Below are 25,926 nucleotides of genomic sequence, written 5' to 3'. Positions count from 1 at the left end.
TGGTGCAAAAAGGTAAAATGTTATGATTATTAGGATAATTCATCAAATAAGAATTTCTGGCACAATATATCAATCATTTTGGAACCATTTAAATTGCAGGTCGCGAATGAGAAAGATATACAAAACAAGTAGGCCAAGATTGAAACCTATGTATTCTTCACTGATCTGCTTGCAAACTGTACTGCTGATTCAGAATCAACTGACAAAATACATATAAAGTAAGAAGCAAGAGGTGAAAAAAAGTGTATAAATAAAGTTAATACTATAGGAATTAGAGGATAATATGTTCCACAGAAATATTTCCACTTCAAACCATATGAAGATCTGATGTAAAGGCCTCACACATGGATATAATTTTAAAGTGCTATTCCAAACTTGGTGCCTCCTCCGTTGGATTGGCCTCGAAAACATCTGAGTTGGATGCCTCTGGTTCTTCCAGCAGTTCTCGAGATTGGATTGACTCCTTGTACACGGGAGTCTGCTTGAAATCGGTCGCCCCCTCATTGTAAGTGGCCACAGCAATACCACATGCAATTAACTGTAGATTGTAGATGGAGGAAATCATAAAAACCAGGGCATGATGTTGTTACTTTCCAAAAAAAAATTCCAATTGATGAACAGAATGAAAATTCCAGAAAATGAATAAAATTCAACTATACATGCAAACTCTGTCAGGTCTATGAATACCAAAAATGTGTTTGTAGAAAATGAAAATTAACCAGATAAAACCAGTTTAAAGATGTAATTCCCTTGGAACCCACCATAGGAAAGCTCATCATCCAAGGTATTGATAGGACTTGCCTTATATTATGTGGGAATTAGATGTCCTTGGAACTACATGGACCCCTTCTGAAGATGAGGCCCAGTAAATAACCTATATGGATCTTGTCCCAATAGTTTATATGGAAAAACTGTAATGTAGTTGACAATTACCACAAACTAATGGCCTTTGATTAAGCTGCAAATTTTGCTGCTGTGGACACAAGAATACCAAGACCATGAAAATATCCTACGGTCTCTTAGTGCATCAAAAGGCCCACCTGACCTAGTTGCCCCTCGAACTCCCATCGATATTAAGCGCAGGAAGCCCAAGGGCAAAAGAGAATCAAGGAGTGGATCAAATTAGGAGGAAGGAAGAAAGACTTCTATAACCTCATCCAGTCCCAAAATGACATCGAAAGAGACAGCTGGCTAAATCGCCATTAGAAAAGCACATCAAACAGATTTGGAGTCCAGCTTTTCCTCCTTTACACCATTAACATGTATTCAACTGTGGTGATGTGGGTATCAAGGTAGAACTGTCCATAGGGGCATACTTGTCTTTATACTCACAACCCTACAATTATAAATAAAGGAGGGCTGGTGTCAATCGACACAAGTCAAAATTCTCCAAATCAACATGGCTATAGAGTGGGTTCTCCCAAAACCCTAAAATCTCCATCGGCCTTCTCTTCTTCTGGCGTTTCCCTCAACTCTCTCCCCTTCTCCTTTCTCTCGCCTCCCCTCCCCTCCATGGAAACCTAAGTCCCTCCATCCTCTTGGTTCTCTCTCTCTCACTCACTCTTTCCCTCTCGCGAGTCTCTCTCTAGCTTTCATCTTTTGGTTCGATTAGGGTTTTACCCTCGGCGGTGAATTTCCTCACATCAGGGGTCTTCTTTGTTGGTTTCTCCCTATGAGTTGATTCTCTCAAATCTCTATGTTTCTTTAAATCTAGATCTTCTTTACAAGTGTGAATATTTTTCTCTTTAAGACCAACAATTATGGCATCGGAGGATTCCACTTCATCAACTCTTTCGGACGGAGTAGGTCGTGCTTCTAATGGTGACTAACCTTCGTTCTTTGCAAGGTCTATCAAGTTGGATGGGCACAACTATTTGATGTGGTTCAGATCCTATTTCCTGTCTATCAATTCCCGTGGTTACTCCAGGTATCTCACAGGTGCTATAATTTTCCCTTCTACTATTGGTGCTCCTCAGGACAAATGGCATGCTGCCAATTACTAAGTTATGTCCTACCTTCTAAATTCGATGACTCCCTCCATTGCTCAGTGTAATCTATTGTTAGATATTGCTGTTCTGATCTGGAAACAGCCAAGGAAACATATTCTCAGGTGGGGAATAATGCTCAGTGCTTTGAGTTGCGAAGGAAAATCCATTGGACTACTCAGAAGGAGATGTCTATCTCCCAGTACTACTCTGAATTCCGTGGTATGTGACAAGAACTTAATTATTATGAGACTTATTATCCTGTTTGTGCTACTAATGTTGTTGGCTTTAAAGTGTGAAGATCTGCAAAGAATGTTTGACTTACTTGCTGGCCTGAATGTGGAGCTTGATCAAATCTGGGCTCATGTGCTCAGTCGTGATCCTTTTCCTACTCTGGAGCAGGCTTATTTCTAGTTCAGTCTGAAGAAAGTCGTCGCATAGTTATGCTCCAACCTGTCCCATAGGAACATTGTGTGTTATATAGGAGTCGGAGCCCAATTCTCAGTCTGTTAGCAATACTACAAGGACCAATGATCGCTCTACTAGTGACAAGCCAATTGTCAAATGTGATTATTTTGGTAAAGGAAGGAACACTAGGGAGACTTGCTAGAAACTCCATGGGCGGCTAGACAACTCTTGAGGCTGTGGCCAAGGCCGTGGGCATTCCAACCAGACCTAGGCCAATGTCTAAGACGACTGAAACTTCTGATGTTGTTGCACCCATTGGTTCTTCCTTTTCACAAGATGAGATGGCTATTCTGCATCACCTGATGTCTAAGATGGAAACCTCCTCTTCATCTGTTGCTGCTGTTGCTTCTCTACCAGTAACATTTGCATCTCACTCTACCCACTCAGGTATCTCTTTTGGTGGTCATAGTGCATCTGTTGGTTCTAATCCCTGTATAATTGACTCAGGTGCCACAAATCATAGATTGGGTCACCTAGTTCCTTCTCTACATACTCTCCATCCTCAGCTAAAACAAGGTTCGAGTTGTTGATGGTTCTCTCTCACTTGTTTCTGAGATTGGAACTATCATGTGCTCCCCATCATCGTCTCTTTCCTTTGTATTGCATGTCCCAAGTTTTCTACTAAGCTCTTATCTATTGGTGGTAGGGATTTGAATTGTAAAATCACCTTTTTCCTTCTCATTGTTTGTTTCAAGACCTTGTGACATGGGCAACGATTGGCAATGGTAAAGTGAGTGGTGGTTTGTATCTTTTGGATGGCATTTGATCCAGTTTTATCTACTTATGCACATTATACGGATTCTGAGCTGGCATTGCTAGAGATATATAGTTGCCATCATCATTTAGGGGCACCCCCCCCAGGAATCTTTACTTGAACTTTTTTCAATTTTATTTAAGAGATGTAATCTGAACCAGTGTTTTTATGATTCCTGTGTGTTTGCTAAACAAACTAAAAGAGTTTCTTCTAGTTTTGATAATAAAAGTGCAGTTCCATTTTCATTATTTCATTTTGATGTGTGCGAACCTGCCCTTCATGTGTCTATGACTAGATATCTTTGGTTTGTTACTCTCATTGATTGTCATACTCAGCTTATATGGGTGTATTTATTGCATCATAAGAAATAAAGTATTCCATTGTTGTTATTTCACCTACTCAGAATGGAGTTGCTGGAAGGAAGAATAGGCATTTGCTAGAGGTAACAAGATCCCTTATGTTTGAGATGCATGTGCCATCCCAGTACTAGAGTGAGGCAGTTCTTACTATAACAAGTTACAACCTTATCAATCGAATGCCATCCCGAGTTCTGGGATTTTGCCATCGCATTGAGTTGCTTACTGGATCAACATCATTTATAGCACCTCCCAAGGTTTTTAGGTCTGTTTGCTTTTCCCATAATCATCACCTCCATAATAAACTTGATCCCAGACACATCTTTCTGGGATACTCTGCTACGCAAAAGGGATACAGTGCTATCATCTCACTTCTCTGCATATGCTAGTCACAATGGATGTGGTGCTCCATGAGACAAAGGCCCATTATTCACCAATGCACCCCTTCAGGGGAAGTTTGCTACTATGAGGGAAGATGTATCATATAATTCCTCCATTTGATGATTCACCACTCTATCAGGCAGAAGAGGAGATCGTGACTATGACTGAGAAAGGGATAATGCTAGATGATTCTATACAGATGGAGCCGAAGTCCACTCAGAAGGAGCCCTTACAGGTGCATTCTCGCCCAAAAAAAAGGAAAAAAAGACACCACTATCGCCGTTCTTTCACTACTAACTACTGCCCTCTGATCCAGAGTAATGTAGATTAGGATAGGGAGTCTAACCAAGTCTCAACTCCAGGAACTTTTACTCAAAAAACAACCAGAACCAGCCCCAAAAACATAACAGAAAACCAGAATAGTATATAACAGTCCAGCAGGCTATCAATTTCAATAGGCAATACTAACAACAGTCAAATCAACAGCAAACCTTTAGGACTGAACCAGGGACTGATAAGACTTCAGTTAGGTTCAGATTAACACACTACCATGAATCTCAGTCCAGATATTACTAATAACAGCAACAGGTCTACAGATTACAAGATTAGAGTCCACAGGTCACTAACAGACAAAATCAGGGAGATTTTTGATAATAACTCAGCAACCTGAGGTCAGAAAAGCCTCGACTCTGGATCGAATTTCCCTTTGTATGGGTAGAACCTTAGGTTAAAATCTCAGCCAAGACTAACCGTGGGATAGGCCTGGACAGAAGTTGAAAATTCCTCACAGGAATGCCTATCGCTGGACAGATCTGTAATCAAAGAGATTGATCTAAATACCTGAAACCGTAGGCAGTAATAGACCTTGAACACCTTAGAAGAGATGAGAGAAATAAATTGAAGAGACCTCTTGGACTTCACCCCACAAAGAGTCTCCGGATCGAACACCAGTCCACCACTTTAATCACACACAAAGCACACTTAGAAGAGCAAACAGCAACATAGCTTTTCATTCATAAAAATCGTGGGCATTGTGGGAGCCCTTCTCCTTTATTTATAATAATGATGGGGGTTTACAAATAATAGAAACTAACTTTAGTTTCCAAAAAACTGAAATAGGAAACTAAATAAAAACAAGTCCTCTAGTTTCCAAATCTGGAAATAGAAACTAAGGAAATAAAAATACTGGAATTAGAAACTAACTAAAGACTGAAATTAAAAACTAATTAATGACTGAAATTAGAAACTACTTAGAGAAACTAATAACCCCATCAATTCCCAAACCGTGGGCCTAAATCTGGACCTGGTCGACCCATACTAGCCATCATGGTCAACCCTCTTCTTCCTCCTTTAGTAGGTCTCCAATGCTGCATCATAGAGTCTGTTCTCCCAATAGGTAATCCTATTGATCCATCTCTTCATATTCCTATCGCTGTCCGTAAAAGAAGTATGACTTATACATTCTATTTCCAATGTTGTGTCTTATAGTTCCCTATCCCCTTCACACATGCCTTTTTGTCTTCCTTGTCTTCTGTTTCTGTTCCTCAAAACTAGTAGGAGGCCCTTAGAACCTCAGTAGAAAGATGCAATGGATGAGAAATGAGGGTGCTTGGAAAGAATGGCATGTGGGACTTAATGATTCTTCCGTCACACAAGAAGACAATTGGGTGCAAATGGGTGTTTATTGTAAAACAAAATGCGGATGGAACTGTGGACATGTACAAAACAATATTGGTGGCTAGAGTTTTTACTTAGACCTATGGGATTGACTACTAGGAGACGTTTACTCTAGTTGATAAAATGAACACAGTCCAAGTCATCATATCTTGTGCAATTAATTCCAGATGGGACCTACAATAGCTAAATGTCGAGGATAATTTCCTCCATGGTGAGCTATATGAAGTATATATAGATATTCCTCTAAGTTATTTGATGTAGACAGGGTTGTCAAAAGGAGGACTCGTACTGACCAAACCATGGTTCAGTTTTGTCACAGTGCTGGACCTAGTTTAGTCCCATCGAGCCAACCTTGTTGGCCCCAATTTTGCACCTATGCTGGTCCACTCCTGCAGCCATCGAACCAGCATAGCAGCCCCTTGATAAATGCATATTTTACTTCCCTAATTGATCTTCTAGAAAATCCCAAGCAGCCATCAATCCAGCCTGTCCAGCATCTTCCATAATTTGTGTTACACATGAACATTTTTTTTTTCTCAGCAAGTTTTGGACTTCAAAAGGATCTTGTAAAAACTATACAGTTGTACCTTATTCAGCTCCAAGAGAAGATCTCCAGCAGCCATTGAATTAGCCAGCCAGCATAAGATTTAGTTTCCTTTTTTAGATTGTCAAGTTAGTTTCCTCTTTTGCAACTTAGGCCAACTACCTTTTTAAATTCAGTTGTTAGTTTCTAATTTGGTTAAAAGTTTGGTTAGCAAGTTAGACACAAATTGGAAAGTCTTATTTCAATCTGTTAGTTTCCTATTTTGTTTTCTTTATGTCCAAGTTTTGTAAGGCCATTTAAAGCCCATTGATCATAATGAAAAAGGAGATTGAAGTCTATGAATTTGAGTGTTTACGATGTTACCTGAGAGGGTGACTAATTCTTCTTTCCCCCTCTCAGCCCCTCCATCGATTCTATTTCTTTTTCTTTCTTTTTCTTCTTTATTTGTTTGTTGTGCGAGTGTTTGAGCGATCATTACAGGCTTGTTGAAGTATCAAAATTTCCATCACAAGATCAATTTGAAAGCCTATAGCTGTTGTACTGCAAAACTTCCATAAAGTTTCCTTTTCATTGTTTGAGCATAACTTTCCATCCAGACATCAGTTGCAGCTCATCTTTTCAAGGATAGTTGGCATCACATGAGTGACCTTTGCTCAAAATTTGAGGTTCATTTGAGGCTGAAAAAATCTTAAAATATTGAAAGTTGTCGAAAGTTTGTCATTTCATGTCAACATAACTCTCAATACAACCATTGGAATTGGCTCATCTTTTTAGGGCTTGTTGGCCCATCTAAGACCTTCATCTACTCCAAGTTTCAGCTCCATCTTAGCCACAGTTTGTGAGATCTCATATTTCTCCCTATTTAGCTAGATTTTTCAAATCCTGTCTGGGATTAGGTCCTTTGTGTTCTAGTCTTAAATAATTATTCTTCCGAGGAAACTCAATAGAAAGTTTGCAAGCTAAAGCAGGAATTGTATGGATTGAAGCAATATCCCTGAGCATGGTTTTGGTCGCTTTCACAAGGCCATGATTGCAATAGGGTTCAGACAAAGTAATGTTGATCACACTCTATTCATTAAAAAGATTGGTGACTAGGTTTCTATCCTTATTGTATATGTGGATGATATGGTTGTCACTGAGAGCAAGGTTCGAAATCTCGTCTCGTTTCCGTGTTTCGGTGGTTTCAGAAACACCAACTCACTAAAATCTTGACGAGATCTCCGCGAGTTGATGCATTTTTTTTTTAATTCAGTTGACTGTTTCAGTGGTCAAACGGCCATACTATGACCTAAAACTTGGTGGGTAGCTTGTTTTAAGGTTAATAAACATCCTTAAAACTTACATTTGCAAAAATATTAGAACATGACAGTGTTTTAGAGTTGCACCCTTGTTTGGCAGCAACCGTCAAACTGTTCTAGAGATTTTACCTGCTTCATTGCTAGAACAAGATATGATATGATAGTAAAACAAATAAATAATGCATCTAAGTCATGATCAAAACATACATCAACATTAATTAACTAATATTTAGAGTACTAGAGTAATATATTATGCAACTCCCTAAATCCCAAGTCCCAACTAAAGTCATCCACTGAGCATCTTACTTTTAAATCTCTGATAGAGTCATAGATCAGCCAATGGTGAGTAACATATATATAATTAAGTTTCATCAAAGTTATATTAACCATAAAAAAAATACATTTTATGTTGATGAAAAATGTATTTTTTAAACCAGAAAAATAAAAAATATATATATTTATAAACTAAAAAAAAAATGACTCCGTGAGGTCATAGATCGGCCTCTAACGTCTAACATATAAAAAATCTAGCCCTATTCAACATGTATTTATGTTACTTTTCAAAAAAAAAAAAAAGGGTCTTCGAGAAAGTGGTTTACCTTTCCAAAGCCTGAAATGTGTAGATCTTCAACTTGGAGTGGTCTTCAAGGCAATAGCTGTGATGATGTGGCAAATTAGTGGACAATGGAGTGATTTTGTGTCAAATGCAAGGAATCAAAATTTCATTGATAGCTAAAATTTCATCAAGATAGCCAAGTTGGAGTCAAGATTTCAACTCCCCCTCACGAGATATTGTATTTATAAGCTTTAGTTGGTATCATTTCGGTATCTGAACCGAGATGGTACCGAAATTTCGGCCGAGATACCGAAATTTCGACTTAGATGATGTCATTTTCGTAATTCATAGCACATCTCAACTTGGTGAAAAAAAAAAACACAAAATTACCTAGAGATCTCGGCGAGATTTTGAACCATGACTGGGAGTGATGCAACTGAAATATCTAAGCCAAAAGACTTACCTAGGTAAGGAGTTTGAAATCAAAGACCTTGGCAAGTTGAGGTACTTCCTTGGTATTGAGGTGGCACAGTCTACTAGAGGTGTAAATTCTCTCCCAACAAAAGTACACCCTAGATCTTCTCTCTAAGACTGGAATGTTGGGATGCAAGCCATCCGATACTCCCCTTGAGGCTAATACTTGTCTGAAAGGCATCTTTGTCAATCTCATACTCGACCAGACATTGCTCATGTTGTTAGCTTGGTGAGTCAGTACATGGATGATCCCTACTCCTCTCATAAGGAGGTTATGTTTCATATCCTTCGTTACTTGAAATCAACTCATAGAAAGGGCATCTTGTTCTCACCCTCTGATCATATGTGTGTAGAGCCATATACTGATGCCGATTAGGCTGGTTCCCCAGATGACCAAAAATGGTCTACATCAGGCTATTGCATCTTTGTCAGTGGAAATCTTGTTATGTGGTGTAGCAAGAAGCTGAATTTTGCTACATTACGGATGGTATTTGTGAGTTGCCTTGGCTTCAAGGACTTCAAGATTTGGTGTGCCTATTCAATTTCCAATAATGTTGTACAGTGATAATAAATCAGTCATTAGCATTGCACATAATCCAGTCCAAGATGATTGCACAAAGCATGTGGAGATTGACACGCGTTTTATTAAGGAAAAGCTAGAGCCTGATCTTATATGCATTCCTTTTGTGAGAAGCGGAGATCAGCTAGAAGATGTTCTTACAAAGGGATTTAGTAGTAAAGTTTTTCATCCTATCATAGTTCTGAATCTAGTCGAAATTTCCCAATTTTCAATGGTTCCCAACCACCCAGAGAGAACCAATTTCGGAAATTTCGACCCAAATTTCTAGCAATAGCCCAGGAAAAATAACTAGTTTCGACCAGGTTTCGAAAATTTTGACCTAAATGTCGAAAGGTCAAAGCCCGAGATTTAAAACCATGCATCCTATTTTGTGCAAGTTGAGCATGTGTGACATCCATTCACCAACTTGAGGGGGGTGTTGTGATGTGGGTAGAACAGTCCATAGGGGCATACTTGTCTTTGTACTCACAATCCTACTATTATAAATAAAGGAGAGCTGGTGTCAATTGACACGTCACAATTCCCCAAATCAACATCAACATTTAAAGCAAAGCTCTTAAGCTCTTCTGCAGCATGCAGAATATTGGAGGACTGAGAATTATATGCAATATAAAATTATATTCAACATTTTAAGCAGATTCATACGGAATCTAATCAGGCAGAGAAAGGGTTCTCGATGTGGAACATTATTCTAAAAGGAACGTGACCCATGATTCATCCATGAAATATTCAGGACCAAACAACATATATAGATTGGCTTTTCTTGGTTATATGCATGCCATGCTCATGAAGCTTAAGCTTCACTGTAAACGCAGTATGTCTCACCTTATAGGCAGAGTATTGTGAAGTGAGTTATCAGAAACAGATACTTGTTCTAGTTCACTAGGAAAATTGTTTCAGGTTCTCCCCAGCGAACTTCATCTGGAATGTTTGTTCTCAATGGAACCCTTGAGATTGACCAGTCTCAATTCTGGGCCTGATTCCACCCTTTTAGTGTCTTTCCAGATGATTCTTATCCATCATCCCCAGACAGGCATTAGACAATTCCCCGGACATTAGACAAACATATGTCAACAGGATTTTTTAAGCTATGACCTCCACACTGAAAATTTGTTCAAGTGTGGGTTCATCTTGTCGATGACCCTTCTTAATAAAGAAAAGTGTGGGTAGATGTCTGCGTACCGGTTAGCTCATCATGAGGCTGAACCTCCTATAAATCCTCTATGGCAGTAAGTATGACATATTCCTACTGCCCCGAAAGAGTTTTTCTTTGGAAACTCTTACTGATCGAATCCCTCATGCTGGTTTATTAAATTCTAGAGGTTTCAATTTTCCAAACGTCTGCCCTTTATGCTCGCAGGAGGTGATCTCTACAAATCATATCTTCTTTTAATGTCATTTTTCTAAATCTGTATGGGTATTAGCTGGTTTCTCTAATCTTTCTATGGCTTCCACTAATATTCATAGCTGGATCATGATTCTCCTCGGTCTGAGATCTTCCCACCAATCCAACCTTTGGATTCGAGCTCTTATGGCTAGTGTCTTGTGGCATATTTGGATATCATTTAATGATAAAATCCATAGAAATGTTTGTAATTCTCCATCCTCGGTGGCTATCTCTAGCAAGTACTTTGCTGAAGAATATTTGTCTTCTACCAAACGGCCAGCTTTCCAATCCACTATTATGTATATTCTTGGCTTCCTCCTCCTGTCAATTTCTACAAGGCCAATGTGGATGGAGCATGTTTAGCCACTCCTGGGCCGGCAGGCATTGGTGGTTTGGTTCGGGATTTGGAATGGAAACTTGTTGTGGGGCTTCTCTAAGTATAGTGGCTATGCATACTCCTTTGTTGCAGAAGCATTGGCAGTTAGGCGTCTTCTCCTCATTGCTATCTCTAAAGGTATTCAGAACCTCATTGTGGAAGGAGATAACTGGTTGATCATACAACTTCTTCAAGGCACTCTTCAGGTGGCTCCTTGGAAAATCACAGGGATCATTTTTCACTGCATTCGGCTTAAATCTCGGTTTCAACACTTATGTTAACACATGTCTATCGTGAAGCTAACTTTGCTGCTGACTGTTTAGCTTCTTATGGTTGTAATTCTAGTACTTCTGATGTCTGGAATCCCCCCTCCCCCTTTTGTGTCCCCATTTTTGACAGCTGATTTACAATCAGTTGCTCACCCCCGTCTTGTACATAACTATTCTCTAATATAAGTTCTTTTCTCTATCAAAAAAAAAAAAAGTGTGGGTAGATGCATCCAAACTTAACGAGTGTCAAACGACCACAATTAGACCAAGTTCCAAGAATTACCTAAACATTTCCATACGCATGTGGTATTCAAAACCCAGATCTGCTGTGAACCTACATCAATTATTGGCAATCCATAGTTGTGTACAGCACCTACATTTTTATAGCTTTTACTCTCTTTCTCCAGTGCAACAGAACTGGAATGGTTACAAGAAAAAAAAAATCCTTTTCTATGGGGAGTAAAATTTACTTCACTAAACAACAACATACTATTACTTTCTGCAGGGAAATGGCACACAGTTAATAAATGGATTTGGAGAAAATGAGAATCATCAAAAATACAATTTACAGCAACAAGTCCCCCACCACCTCTCTACCCCCTCCCCAACCCATGACAACAGAGAATATGCAAACCAGGTAACCAACAAAACAATAACTCAGTTTGCAAACCTATCCATTAAAAAGAAAAAATGACTTGCACACATATCTGTGGAGCTTTTATAGAAGAAGAACATGCCTACTTATCATTTTGTGCCCAATTCCACACTTTTTAATGCTGACGGAAGCTTAATGTGCCTAATCTTCATTTAAAATATAAATAAGTTTTACAAAGAGCGAGGGAAAAGAGAGCCGGCATAACAAAATATACCCACATGGATTAGCAAGGTAAACATAACTATTATCATGCATAGATGATTGACTACAGGATAACATAAATATCTAGTACACAAAAGAAACATATTTGCATGCTAAGTACTCATAGTTGTTCATTTTGAAAACATTTGTCTCCATCCTTCAACCAGTATAGATTATACTGCCGAACTTCCTATGGCAGTTAGTTTACATCTGTAAATATTCAGAAATTCACAAGAATAATCTATTATTCGAAAAGCCTTACAAATTCATTGACAGTGGTATAGAGGGACAAACCTGGATCATCTCCCCATATGTGAAGAGTAATTCCTCTCCATATACGGTCTATGCTCGGCATCTGTCCTACCTTTTGATGGTGACATACTAATGAGGGGGGGCCGGTGGGCCCCAAAGGATCCAACTAGGATGGGTGTGGGCCCACTTAAATAATTAGCACAAATATCAGAATTCATGGCAGTTTTGTAATATATCCAGAATTTTCAAGAAGCTATTAGCAAATAAAGAAACGATAGGATTATTATTTATTGGCTAGGGACAAACTAGGAACAACCTTCAATTTGATGGCAGGGTGTAAATAAGAGGGTAAGGGAGGGGTATTAATATGGAATGAAACAAAGGACTATCACAAAAGACAAAAGACCTTATGTAACGTATGCGTTGAGAGGGGTAACATGGGAGTGGGACTTAAAGTACAGGGTAGAGGAGAATATAAGAAGAGGGGAAGGGTAACCTTGGAAAACATTAATATGACTTTAACACAAAAAGACATAAGCAATGAAGAAGGATAATGAATAAGAGAGGAAAAAGAAACTTTAGGCCTTCTTCTTCCTTGAGACTGAATAGTGGCGGAATAACCAGGAACTCCTCAATTCGATCCAGCAATGAACCCATTAGCCCAACTTCTCAAGAACTTTCAGATTTGAACTCCCAACCCTTTGTACTCTAAAACCACCACAAGGATCAATGGTAGTAGCAATCAAGAAAAGTGAATAAGATCCCTGAAACAAGACCTGGCAGAAATCTTAGAACAACTTAGTTGCAGGTCAAGGTCTTCCCCATTTGGTGCAGTATTGAGAACTTATATGAAGGGGTTTTGGTCGCCTAGAAGAGGGTTTCCTTCGCTCATAATCTCAGCCCAAATAGAACGAGGGAGAGGCAGATCGACCCACCTGATTAGGACAGCAACTGTCGCCCAGAAACAGAGTACAGGCAACAGTGGCTCAGGGATTAAGGACTGGTTGAGTTACAGGGTTCTGGCAGTGAACCTGAGGTAGTTACAGACCTACAGGGGTTTAATCTTCGATTCCAGAACAGAGAGGGAGAGAACCAGGGAAGGAGAAGGAGAGAGAGAGAGAATGGTCGCAGGGAAGAAAAGAGAGGGGGGTTGTCTCGCCGGACAAAGAGGAAGAAGAGAGAGAGGGGGGGAAGACAGCCAAGCAGGGGGGTTTCACAATCAATTTTTCTTCATTAATCAACTAACTAATTTCTTAGGTTACATGCCTTATACTAAATCAAAATAAAAAAAACTATTAAAACTGAAATAGAAAATCCTAATTACTTTCTAAATTAAAGTCTAATGAAATGGAAACACAATAAAACTAAAATTGGAAATTTCAACTTACCTAATTGCTACCCAAAAATAACCTAAAATAAAAGATAACAAATATCCTCAAAATAAAATAAAATCCTAGAATATTCTATTAACCCTGAATCCAAATCAGTAACTTGGGACCCAAATTGGATTTGGGTCTTGGTCTGGGTTCTGAAGCGGGTTTGGGTCGATCCATCGGAGCGCTGCTGCATCACTTACCTCCTACATTTTTTTTTTCCAATCTTCCTCTGGTTTTTTCCCTCTTCCCCCCCCCCCCCCCCCCCCGACCTACAATTTCTCCTGTAATTCCCAAACCCAGCAACCCCAACAAAGATCAAAACCACCCCAAAAAAGAGAACTATCCCATCTGCAAGCCACACTCCCCTTCCTTTCTCTTCCTGTATTCTCCTCACCTTGAAATATCCAATATTATTGTGGTCTCTGAAAGACTGTAAGAAATTTTATATATGCTTATGGCTTCAAGAAAGTGAAAGTAATATTTTCCTCATCTTGAGAACAAAGGCATTAGGGGGAAGAGAAAGCGTCATGGGAAGGGAGGGACTTCGCCAGCCGAATGAGAAGGTTGGGGGAGAAGAAGTTGCATGGGGAAGAGAGGAACAAAATTCTGATAACAGTAGAAAAAAGAATGAAGAACAAAATTGATGGAGGCAAGTCCCCATCAAAGTGTAGGACAGATGTCATGCATACATACATGAAGAGTAATCACTCATCCAAGAACACTATTGATTGCAGCAATGTCTACATGTGTTTGGACCTGAAAAAAGCTAGATTTCATAACACAACTGGAAATGATGAAGATTGCCAGAATTGGATTTAGTTTATCTTGTTAATTAGTGACTAGATATTTCTCCAATTTCAGAACATTATCCACTGGTTCATCACTTATAACAAGGCAATGCACCTTATTCTCAAGGGTTGCATTCCATATTCAACAATTAGTTCTTTTAAACAAGTTTTAGTAGCATGATCTAAGAACCTCCTTACAAAAAAAATGTCTAAACACTGACTAATTTAGATAGAATCCTTCTTCATCAAAACCAAACGTATAATAGTAACAGCTTTGAGAACTTGGAATAAAAATGTTTTGGAAATATTTCTCATCTTGTAGATGCCTGTAGGTCTCAGCTTTCTGACATTCAGACGAGACTTCAGGGAAATCCCATAACATGAGCTTAGCTGAGGAGGAGATGTCTTTGAGTTCTAGGTTGATGGATCTCATTAAACAAGAGAGGAGTTTTTGTATTACCCCATCCCAAGATTTATTAATAAAATAAATTTTGTGTTGTACCTTGTAGGGATGACATCAAAACTTCTCTCTCTCAGTGTTATTGCAAGACTTGAGAGGCTTGGACAGCAAAGGTAAATGGAAATTACCCTTATTGAGTTGTACTAGTAAATCTCTTATTATACTTTTAATTTTGGGCTCAATCGCTCCAAGGGGCTAGTAGACCAATGGTGATTTAGTGACTTCATAAGAGGGAGGTCTAGAGTTCAATACTCCACATATACATTGAGTGAGTTTTTCTCACATTTGTAAATTTTTAAACCAAGTAAGGGCAAAATGGTCAATTTATATGAAAATTATTATTTAAGGATTCCTTGAATAGTAAAAGAACAATTGCATGCATTAAAGCCTATTGGCTAAATTGGAGGTGGAGAAGGGTACTATTGTTTTTTCACTCAAGTGGAGTGAATTGAAATACTTCAAAGGTTAGAGAAGTTAGAATGAATTATCACTAAGTATGAGGGTACCATCAAAATATAGGTGTCATTGCTTGAAAATCATGCAAGTGATGAGTCAAGGGGTAATTTAGACAATTCAAAAATCCTTAACAATGATAAATTGGAGATGTATATACTGGTGAGTTCCTTTCTCATACTTTACTTCTACTATGTCAAGAGAAGGAGGAAAAGGGAAGATGTTGAGGAGAAAGAGCTCATGAAATGGAGAGGAGAAGAGAGGAGGAAGAAGATGATCAAGGAGGAGCATGAGGTTCTACAGCAACTCAAACTTGAATCTAAAGAGGGAGAAGAAGATTTGAGAGAAAATAAAGCTCATTTCTGAAAATTTTCTAAGAGTTGGGAGGTCTTGTTTAGTTTGGGCTTCTAATCCACAATTGAGTACAAGATTTCAGAATTTCAGGTTAGTGTACTAACTTACATGTTCTTATTCAAGATACTTGTGAAATTTGAGTGTGAGATGAACTTAAGATGAAATATTCATGTAGGTTATGGAATGCATGTGAATGAACTCAAATATTTGAGCCAAAATTTGAGAATTTTGGAACCTAAAAATCTATTTCAGATTTGGATTTACAGTTTTAGCAGACAGACCTTTGTTTAGTAAAAGTAGCATAACTTTTTTATATGAACTCGGAATTAGTTGATTTCAGGTGTTTTAGAAACTAAATCCATAGAGCTTCAACTTTGATAGAGATAGGCTCTGTCTAATTATGCTTCTAAATGACCTTAAATGTCACTTGAAGTGAGAACATAGGTTCTGCAAGAGAGCAGAATTAATTTCTAGGCAACTGTTTGAAAAAATACAGAAAACAGACTGCACGAAAATTATCATAACTTGTTCATTCAAACTCGAATCGAGGTGATTCCAGCGGAGTTGGATTCACAATTCGATGATCTAAATATGTTCAGAAGAAGTCATTCTCTGAAAATATTTGTTTTAGGGACAAAAATGTCCTTAAAAACAAACCTTACTGAAATAGTGAAGTATGTCAATCTATAATCGGTTATTGAGAATCTGTCTTTTTGGTTAGCAAGGAACGATTGACGTGTTGTGAGTCTGTTGTTCTAACATTATAGCTGAATAATCAAGGTGAGTGATTCCCTTCTCAGATGGTTTTCCCGTACATGTATATAGCTTGTTAAAATATGTACCACGATATGGGGAGTGTCCCTATCGTGGATGAGTTTTACCTTCCTGCTTTAGTTTATTTCTTTCCCTAGTTAGATAGATCTCTACTTACTAATTAGGATAGACTTCCTATTTTATCTTGCTTGTGGCACAAGGACTTAGTTTCCTAGTTTGATAGTACTACTTTGGGTATTAATAAATATTGATGTAGGGGGGGACTGGGAAATACATTCGGCTGCTCCCTCTTGCAGTCTCTCTTCTCTTCTTCTCTTTTAATCTCTTTCTCTCTTCTCTTACTCTCTCAAGTTACTGGTTACAGATCTTAGTTTTCTAACATGGCATCAGAGCCATGAAGAAGAAGAAGAGTAAGAAGAAGAAAAAGAAAATTCTGCAAGCTTGAGAAGAGGCCATCTGCAAATAAAAAAAAAATAAAAAAGGTTACTATCTCGTATTTTTTACTGCAGTTCTCGTTGAAAGCTCGGTCTTTTGCTGCTTTGTTTATCGATTACCAATGTCTGTTGTTACTTTCATATACTTCTATCATTACTGCTGGTTAAAACCCTTGCATAACTACCGCTAGTCTTCCGCTTCTTGTTTATACTATCTGCTATTTGCTGATCGACGGTGTCCTGGTTTCTCTTGATTTTTGCAGCTGCCCTAAGGATTGAACATTCGGGAGAGGCTTGGCTGAATCATACTGCTGATGTGCTGTTTTCTCATGCGATTCCCTGTTCCTCTGTTTTATTATTGATATACTGCTCTCGGCTCCGCTGCTTGAAGAAGGGGAAGAAGAAGATTTCTGATTTGCTGATCGTGGTAACTCCCTACTGTTACCGCCCTTGATTGTTTCTTTTCATGTTGTTTGCTCAATATTTTTGATATAGAATTGGGTTCTCTGTCATGGATGAGAATCTATTGTGGATCTGTACCAGATTTGAATTTCCTGGTTCGAAGTTGCTACTGGTTATGCTTGAGAGAGGCTGGAGTTACAAACTTGTCATGCTCTCTCTTGCGATTTGAAGTATTGCTTGAGGTGCTAGGTTCGATTGCAAGAAGTCTCGCTGTCGCTGGTTACATATTTGGTTGAGAAGCTTTGAGGTTGAAGATAACGTCAATATCAGAAATCGTGAGTTGTCACGTTACCCCTCTCCTAATATCAGAATCGTGAGTTGTCACGTTACCCCTCTTTAGCCCTTAATTGTTTACTTATTTGACTTTCCATATTAATAGCCCTCCTTTACTCCTTATTTACACATTGCCATAAAGACACCCATCTCACACGTTACCTTATTTCAAGGAATCAAAACTTCTTTTTTTATGTAATTTCCCCTATTAACCATATCATTGACCCTCCTTTACCCTCTTATTTAAATATTGCCATTGAATTATTTCCCCTTCCTAGTTTACCCTTTGGCCTTGGAATGTGATTTTAATTACAGCTTCCTTTTATTACTAAATTACCATTCTTCTTTGGAACCTGTGATTAATTACAATCGTGTCATTCCCTTGGCAATTTCAATTTATTTACCAGATTGCCACCCATCTTTAGACACTGCAGATTTACCAAATTGCCATTACTATTATATATTTTCCTATCCTAGAGCCCTGCCACCCACCATGTACCCTCTTGGACACTCTGATAATTACGATTCTGCCATCACCCTTTGTTAGTTGCCTATTGTGCACTTGAGTGGGTCTATGCTGAACCCAATTGGGTATTTTGACTGGGGTTACGCATCAATTGAGGATTGCATGATGTAATTACAAAATTACCATTGGATATATATATCTACCAAATTATTGCTTTGGTCGGCTCAGGATCAGCTCAATTTAGAATTTATAGTTTTTGGGAAGATTGGTACTTGCATGCGTGGCAATTGGAGTTATTCAGATTTGCTACCGTTAGGGGGAGATTGGAAATTATTTTTTTGCTCTTGACTTTGGGATTATATGTACTGCTCATCCCTTGAGATGCTAATTATTGGACATTGTATGTCCACGTGTAATGCTACACGTAGGGGGGAGATTGGAGTTATTATCTACTCAATTGCAGTTCTTATATTATATGTTTTATTCTGGTACTTGTTACCTTGGCACCCTGATACTGCTACTTGTTTACCCCGGCACCCAATGCTACTACTTGCTTACCCCGGCACCCTAATGCTGCTACTTGCTTACCTCGGCACCTAATGCTGCTACTTGCTTACCTCGGCACCCGATGCTGTTACTTACTTACCTCGGCACCCGATGCTGCTACTTGCTTACCCCGGTATCCGATGCTGCAACTTACTTACCCCCGGCATCCGATGCTACTACTTGCTTACCTCGGCACCCCAATGCTGCTTCTTGGTCCCCGACAACCTGATGTCGATATATGCTTACCCCCACAACCTGTTGTTGCTACTTCCTACCTACTACCTGCCTTCCTTGGGAAGCGCCTTTGATGCTACTGACTTTATGATGTGGATGACTAGAGTTCTCTTTGTGCTCTCTAGCGTCTACCACTACTACTCAAGACCGGTGTTATGTTTAATTTTCTATTCTTGTTGGTCCAAGCTGGAAGTTTTCTTTTGATATATGGATACTCCAGCTTGAGGGGGAGTGTTAAAATATGTACCACGATATAGGGAGTGTCCCTATCGTGGATGAGTTTTACCGCCCTGCTTTAGTTTATTTCTTTCCCTAATTAGGATAGATCTCTACTTACTAATTAAGATAGACTTCCTATTTTATCTTACTTGTGGCACAAGGACTTAGTTTCCTAGTTTGATTGTACTACTTTGGGTGTTAATAAATATTGATGGTAGGGGGGACTGGGAAATACATTCGGATGCTCCCCTCTTGCAATCTCTCTTCTCTTCTTCTCTCTTAATCTCTTTCTCTCTTCTCTTACTCTCTCAAGTTACTAGTTACAGATCTTGGTTTTCTAACATAGCTTATGATTAGTGTGATGCATTTTCTATGTGCATATGATGATGTGCATGTTGATGCAATTATAGTGTAATTCAATGATGAGATTGGGTTGCATATTGTAATGATGGGCATGTGTTTATGTTGATAATGCTTCGGTTCATATTATGATTATGAGAATTATCAAGATACCTCACAGTGAGATGCATTGGTGCCCAGAGACACTTGGGTGAGACCTAGTCAAGAGACGACATGGTGAGGCATCCGTTGCCAAGAGACTTATTTGGTGAGACCGAGGTCAAGAGACCGCACGGTGAGGTGCATTGGTGCCAAGAGACACTTGGGTGAGACCTAGTCAAGAGACGACATGGTGAGGCATCCGTTGCCAAGAGACTTGTTTGGTGAGACTAGGGTCAAGAGACCTTGTGGTGAGGACCAATTATGCCTAGGGGCAAAGGAAAAAGTATGGAATAGACACTTTTATGGTTGTTATTTTGCAAATATAATAAATGATGATGATTGATCAGTTTGTTTCATAAGTATATGTCCATGTTTGGTGTGGAATTGTTTAGGCGAGGATTTACTCACTGGGTTGTCGAGCTCACCCCATTATTATACATCTTTTTCCACAGGTAATAGTCAGGACCATAGGGCTGAAAAGGAGCCTACAAGCTGATAGTAAACATAAGAAGAAATATTTTATTATTTTTCTTTATGTTGAATCTAAATGGTTAAGAGGACTTAATGTAAATATTGACCAAGTATGAATGAGGACTTGGGAGTTTGGAATGTAAATATTTTGCCCACTAGGGTTTGATCCTGTTAACTCTAATATGTAATATAACACTATGTAGGTTTTGAAGGTTTAAATATTTGGGCTGAAATATTATGAACTATGCATGGATGCTTGGTTTTGAATTCTGATCATTTTGATCACCGCCAGTGAGGGTGTGACCATACCCTTATCCCGGGTTTGGGTCGTGACAGTTTTTAAAACCAAAAATCCAAAATCAAGTGGATAACTCTTGGAGATTCAAATATTGCTATCTTTCATAAATCAATGAGTGCTAGGCAGAGTTTGAATTCCACTTACGGGCTTAGAAACCATTCGGGATCTCTTATTTCGGATCCGGTAGAGATTAAATCTGCTTTTGTATCTCATTTTTCAAATCAATTTAATCCTCCCAACCTCAGTCTCATTGACTCCATCTTGAATGATATTAATTTCTCTAAGGTTGATTCTAATCTTAAGAGGACCCTTTCGTCTATTCCTTCTGAGGATATTTTGACTACTATTAAATCTCATAAATCTGAGAAAGCTCCTGGCTCTGATGGCTTCAGTTACGGATTTTTTCTTGCTGCCTGGGACATTGTTAAATCTAACCTAATTAGGGCAATTCGTAGCTTTTTTTTTTCTTTTAACCCATCTAAGGTTGGTTGTATAAACCAAACCTTCATCTGTCTTGTTCCTAAGAAAGAGGGTGTGGATTCAGTTTCATTATTTTGCCCCATTTCTCTTGCCAATCTCCTATATAAGTTTATTTCTAAGATCATTGCAAAAATAGACTTCTTCTTGTGATTGATAATGTCAGCCATAATCAGGCAGCTTTCACCCTTGGGAGCAATATTGCTGACAATATCCTCTTATGCCATGAGATTGATAGGGGTTTTGATAGGAAGAACCATTCTTCCTCTATCCTCCTCAAATTGGACATCCATAAGGATTTTGATTCTATTAGGTGGAATTATATTCATCGTATTCTCTCTAAGATGGATTTCCCTCCTAGTTTTATTGACTAGATTCACTGTTGCCTCTCTTCTCCCCATTTCTCTGTGCTTGTCAATGGCTCCCCTCAAGGTTTTTTCACCTCAAAGTTAGGGATAAGGTTGTCCTATTTCTCCTCTCCTTTTCTCTAGTGCCATGGAGGGCCTCTACAAAATCCTGATGACCAAAACTAAGGGGAATTCCATCCATTCAATTCCTAAATGTAAGGTCTTCAAGATCACTCGCTTATTATTTGCAAATGACCTCATGATCTTTGTCAAAGCCAATCAAAAATCTGTGACTGTGATTTTTGATGCTTTCACCTCCTTCTCTACTATGCCTGGTCTCTATATTAATCCCCTTAAATCTCTCTTTCTTTGGGGGTGTTTATAAGGATCTTAAGGCTCATTTAATTAATATTTTAGGTTTCCCTGAAGGCCATCTTCTTGTTACTGATTTGGGTCTACCGATAATTTCCTCCAAGCTTGCTGCCCACCATTGTTCCCCCATCCTTGACAGGCTTCATAAGAGACTTCCAACTTTGGAAGAGTAAGGTTGTCTCCTTTGCAGGGCATCTTAAACTCATTAGATCAATATGCAAAACTCCTATTTTTGGTCTTCCTACCTCTATTTCTTCAAAGATTGAGTCTCTTATGTCCTCTTTTCTTTTGAAGGGTAGTGATAGTCCCAAATTTCTTCACCCTTTGAGTTGGGCTAAAGTTTGTCTTCCAAAAAAGGAGGAAGGCTTGGGTCTCCATAGGGTTAAGGAGTCAAACATTGCTAGGATTATTAAGCTTATCTGGAATATTGCTTCTAGAAAGAAAAGCATCTAGGGTGATTGGGTTTATTCTAGATACCCAAAGTTTGACTCCGTCTAGACTACTTCATCCCCATGGGATGCTTCTTGGGTTTGGAAAAAGATTCTCAAATATCGGCACCTTGTTTCTGATTTTATCCAATCATCTATTGGTGATGGTTCTGCACATTGCTCCGGCTTGATAATTGACATCCGGATGGTGCTCTAATTCTTAAGTATGGTGATATAATCAAGTATGGCGTAGGTTCAAGTAGATTGGCCAAGGTGTCTTCCATCCTTAGAGATGGTCAGTGGTTTTCAAGCCCGAGAAATTTTGTTTCTCTCATTGAGGTCTAGGATAAACTTCAGAGTTAAGTATGAGGTCTAGAGGTAGTAGAGAAATTCTCCTCTTCTTCTGGTTGGAATTTGATCAGAACTAGGGTTCCCTCTATCCCCTGGTATAGATTGGTTTGATTTGGATTTTCCATTCCAAGACATTGCTTTACTGTTTGGAGAGCTTTTGCTTATGCTCTTCCAATGCAGGAGTTTCTTTCCAAAAGAAATATCATCATCCCTAATTGTTGCCTTTGTTGGAATTCCATTGAAAGTGTTGACCATCTATTCTTCTTTTGTCCCTTCTCCAAATCAGTTTGGAAAGGAATCCTTATAAAGTATTGGCCTTTTCCTAGAGCTATCTTTCCTTTTGACAGAGAATGGAGGTGGGTCTTGAAGACTTTCAACAGCAAATCCTCTTGTGATATTCTTGGTAAGTTGGTTTTCAGTGCAATGATCCATCATATATGGTGGGAAAGAAACAAAAGAAGATGGTCTACTACTTCGCGTACTATTGAGAAAGTCTAGGACACTTATCACTTTTGAGATTAGAAATAAAATTCTTCACAATTGTGTAGTGTGCCCTAACTCAAGCAAAAACAGACCTGTGGCCTCTTCTTGGGATCTTCCTCTTATTGCTCCCTTCCCCTAGTTTTCATGTATCATCTTTTTATGTTGTTTCTTCCCTTCCCTTGTTTTCATGTACCCCTTTTTTTTGTGTTTGTTTTGTTCCTCCCCTGTTTTTGGATGTATCCCCCTTGGTGATTTTTTTTTTTTAGTGGCCGATGTTAGGGCTCCTAGCCCTTGGATTGCCGTTATGGCTTTTTTTTTGTTCTTTTTCTTTTGTTTTAATATATTTTTAATTCACCAAAAAAAAAAGCACCTGATGTTTTCATTTTGCAAAGGAGATTTTCAGTGCCACTGAAAGTTCAAAATATATAGTTTAAGTTTGTTTATAAGTTGCAGAAATATTATTGGTTTTCTCTTTTCATGAAATAAATCTTTTGGGATTTCTGATAGCTATACAACAGCTTCATGCCCTGACAACATATTCTTCTGATCAGATTATGAAATTTAGCTTCCTTAATTACTAAATGTATTTTTTTGTTCAGTGCATCACAAATTTATTAGCTTTGAGCTACATCTAAAAGTGAAATAAAATAAAGATAAAAAGTAGCCAACTAAAAACGATCATAAGGAAAGAATAAAGAGGGGAAGAGAAGTACAGCAAAGCCGATGCCGAAAGCCCACATATACTGAACAAAAAACCCAAGGGCATCCCATTTAGGTCCCTCCCAGAAATCTGGCTTATCACCCGGAAGCTCTGGCAAGAAATACCCATCATCGACGTCGACCGTGCTACCATCTTCAATACCTTTGTCAATTTCCTCTCCTTCCTGTTCTGCTTCTTCTTCTTCTTCTTCCTCCTTGGTCGTGGTTGTGGTCGCTCCACCACTCCTCTTGTTCTTGCTATCGAACCGCCCAGTCCGAGAGGAAAATTTTCTGGCACATGTGATGTGAGCACTCCTTCCCTTAGAAAAAGAAGATGAAGAAGAAGGGTTTGAGAAAAGAATGGTCTGACGGTGAAATGAGAGGTTGCGGCTAGTTAAGTAGCTGCTGCATAAACCACCGGCAGTACCATTGCCTACGCAGAAAGCCATGTAAAGAGAAACTGGGCGAAGTGCTCTCGACCTCTGGAACCACGGACACCCGACTTCCCTTATTTAAGTCGTTTTGAGGATAAGCAAAATATCTGTCCATGAATGAGTTCCTAGATATTGATGCGAACCCGGTTCATGTACCGGCCAGTCTCGTTCAGGATATGGGTGTCAAAAAAGCTCGGTCCGCCTGAACCCGCGTTGTGCTCGAAGAGGGCCTGGGCTGAAATAGGATCGCCAGGATTAAGAATTTCAGGCCCGATGTCAGGTTGGACTGGGCCTGGGTTGAGACCCAATCCAACTCAACCCTACATGTTAAGTTTAAAATAATATAAATATGTTAATAATTATAAATAGGTACTTATAGTAAAAGGTCTACAAAAAGTCTTTCATTCTCCACAATCTACATATGTTCGAAAACTTTGGTCTTTGGCATTTGCAATGCATCAAGATCAAGCAATCAAGTAACCAATAGTACTCAATTGGGCTGGATTGGGTTAAGCCAGGCCCAACCAGGGTCCATCAGGGCTGGGCTGGGTTGGGCTAAACCCGATAAAGTGGGGCCTGGGTGGGGTTGGTATCCATTTTTCGGTTTCCCTTTACAAGACTACCCACTTAGAGTTTTTAGTTAACAAAAATACTCAAAAATCAAGTTTGGATTTACATTCACTTGAAAAAAAAAAAAAAAAAGGGATTTACAAAACTACCTATTCAAAGTTTTAGTTAACAAAAAACCCCAAAATCAGGTTTGGATTTACAAAAATACCAAAATCAATTTGGGTTTACAAAAATACCCAAAACATAGATTCTCCTTCATTTTTCACATACAATCAAGTATTTTTGTTAACTAGAACATTAAGTGGATAGTTTTGTAAACTTAAACCTGATTTTTGGTATTTTTGTTAAGTGGGTAGTTTTATAAACCTAAACCTAATTTTAGGTATTTTTGTTAACTAAAAACTTTAAGTAGGTAGTCTTGTAAAAGGAAATCAAAAAGTGGGTAATTGTGTAATTTTCCCAAAAGAAGGGAAAAGGATAAAATTCTTACACACAATTGTCACGTAGTTTAAAATTTGCTCTACCAAAAAAAAAAAATTTTGTTGTTTATATATGATTGTGGTTGGTTTAGGAAATCTAATTGGAATCATTATTTAAAATATCGATATTGATATCTTTAAGGGTAATGGTATTTCAATTTTGGCTTAAATATAATGACAAATTCGAGAATTGGGAATAATAAAAATTGGAATCGCCACCTAGGATTAAGGGGTAGGACCCAGGGTGTGGGATAACAAACTTTGTCTGGTCCAGAGGTTACGATAAGCGTCAGATTATAAAGTTGGGAAGGTATTAGGCACCCACTTCACCCGGTCTATCCAGTCTTCCTATTAGATGCTTAAATATAAATATTCTCCAATATATCTTATACCATATACATGATTAAGTATTAATATATAAGATTATACAAACATTGTATCAAATAAAGAGTCTACATCATGCCTACTCTATGGAGAAATTATATCTGATCTTGACCCTTATTTTGGACCAAGAGGGGTGGGCCCTTGTTAATGCATCCGTGATTTTGATGAAGGCTCTTGACTTAGGTGGGAATGATCTTGGTTGCTTGCTCATCTTCTTTAGAGAATCTAGACCTTTGACGATACCTCAAAAGCTCGACACACTCTTTGAGAATCTCTAAAAATTTTGGCAGAACTTCAACATGCAAAATAAAAGCCGAACCCAATCGGGTATAGTTTTGGCCACGGATTGGACATCAGGGTTGGATATTTCCCCTAGACCAGCCATAAATGGAGTGAAGGAATGGGCTAGGGATAGGAAAAGGTGGGCTAATGATTGAGTGAAAGAATATACTAAAAATGAATCAGGGAGGCTAATGATTGGAGAATGAACACTCTCTCCATACTTCTGGCTCTCTCATGGTGAGGATAGGAAAACAATGATGAGGTAAGTGAGGAGTCACTCCCATATTCCCTTCACACT

General features: G+C 38.7%; 1 protein-coding gene and 1 long non-coding RNA gene across 2 annotated transcripts; one reads left to right on the top strand and one right to left on the bottom strand.

Annotated features, from left to right (window-relative positions):
* LOC122081631 lies at positions 1–24,002 on the bottom strand. The gene is made up of 2 exons (XM_042648824.1): positions 23,494–24,002; positions 1–538 (listed from the first exon to the last, which is right to left on the bottom strand). Exons 1-2 carry the CDS (start codon positions 23,926–23,928, stop codon positions 365–367), a joined length of 609 nt encoding a protein of 202 aa, XP_042504758.1. The 5' UTR covers positions 23,929–24,002; the 3' UTR covers positions 1–364.
* On the top strand, positions 16,716–20,141 carry LOC122081642. Its single transcript, XR_006141151.1, has 3 exons — positions 16,716–16,900; positions 17,116–17,279; positions 20,006–20,141. It is a non-coding gene; the product is annotated as an uncharacterized LOC122081642 (long non-coding RNA).
* Positions 24,003–25,926: the final 1,924 nt, after the last annotated feature.

This window comes from Macadamia integrifolia, chromosome 1, assembly GCF_013358625.1.
Source record: "Macadamia integrifolia cultivar HAES 741 chromosome 1, SCU_Mint_v3, whole genome shotgun sequence".
Lineage (NCBI taxonomy): Eukaryota > Viridiplantae > Streptophyta > Magnoliopsida > Proteales > Proteaceae > Macadamia > Macadamia integrifolia.
This window is presented reverse-complemented; position numbering and strand designations above follow the sequence as displayed.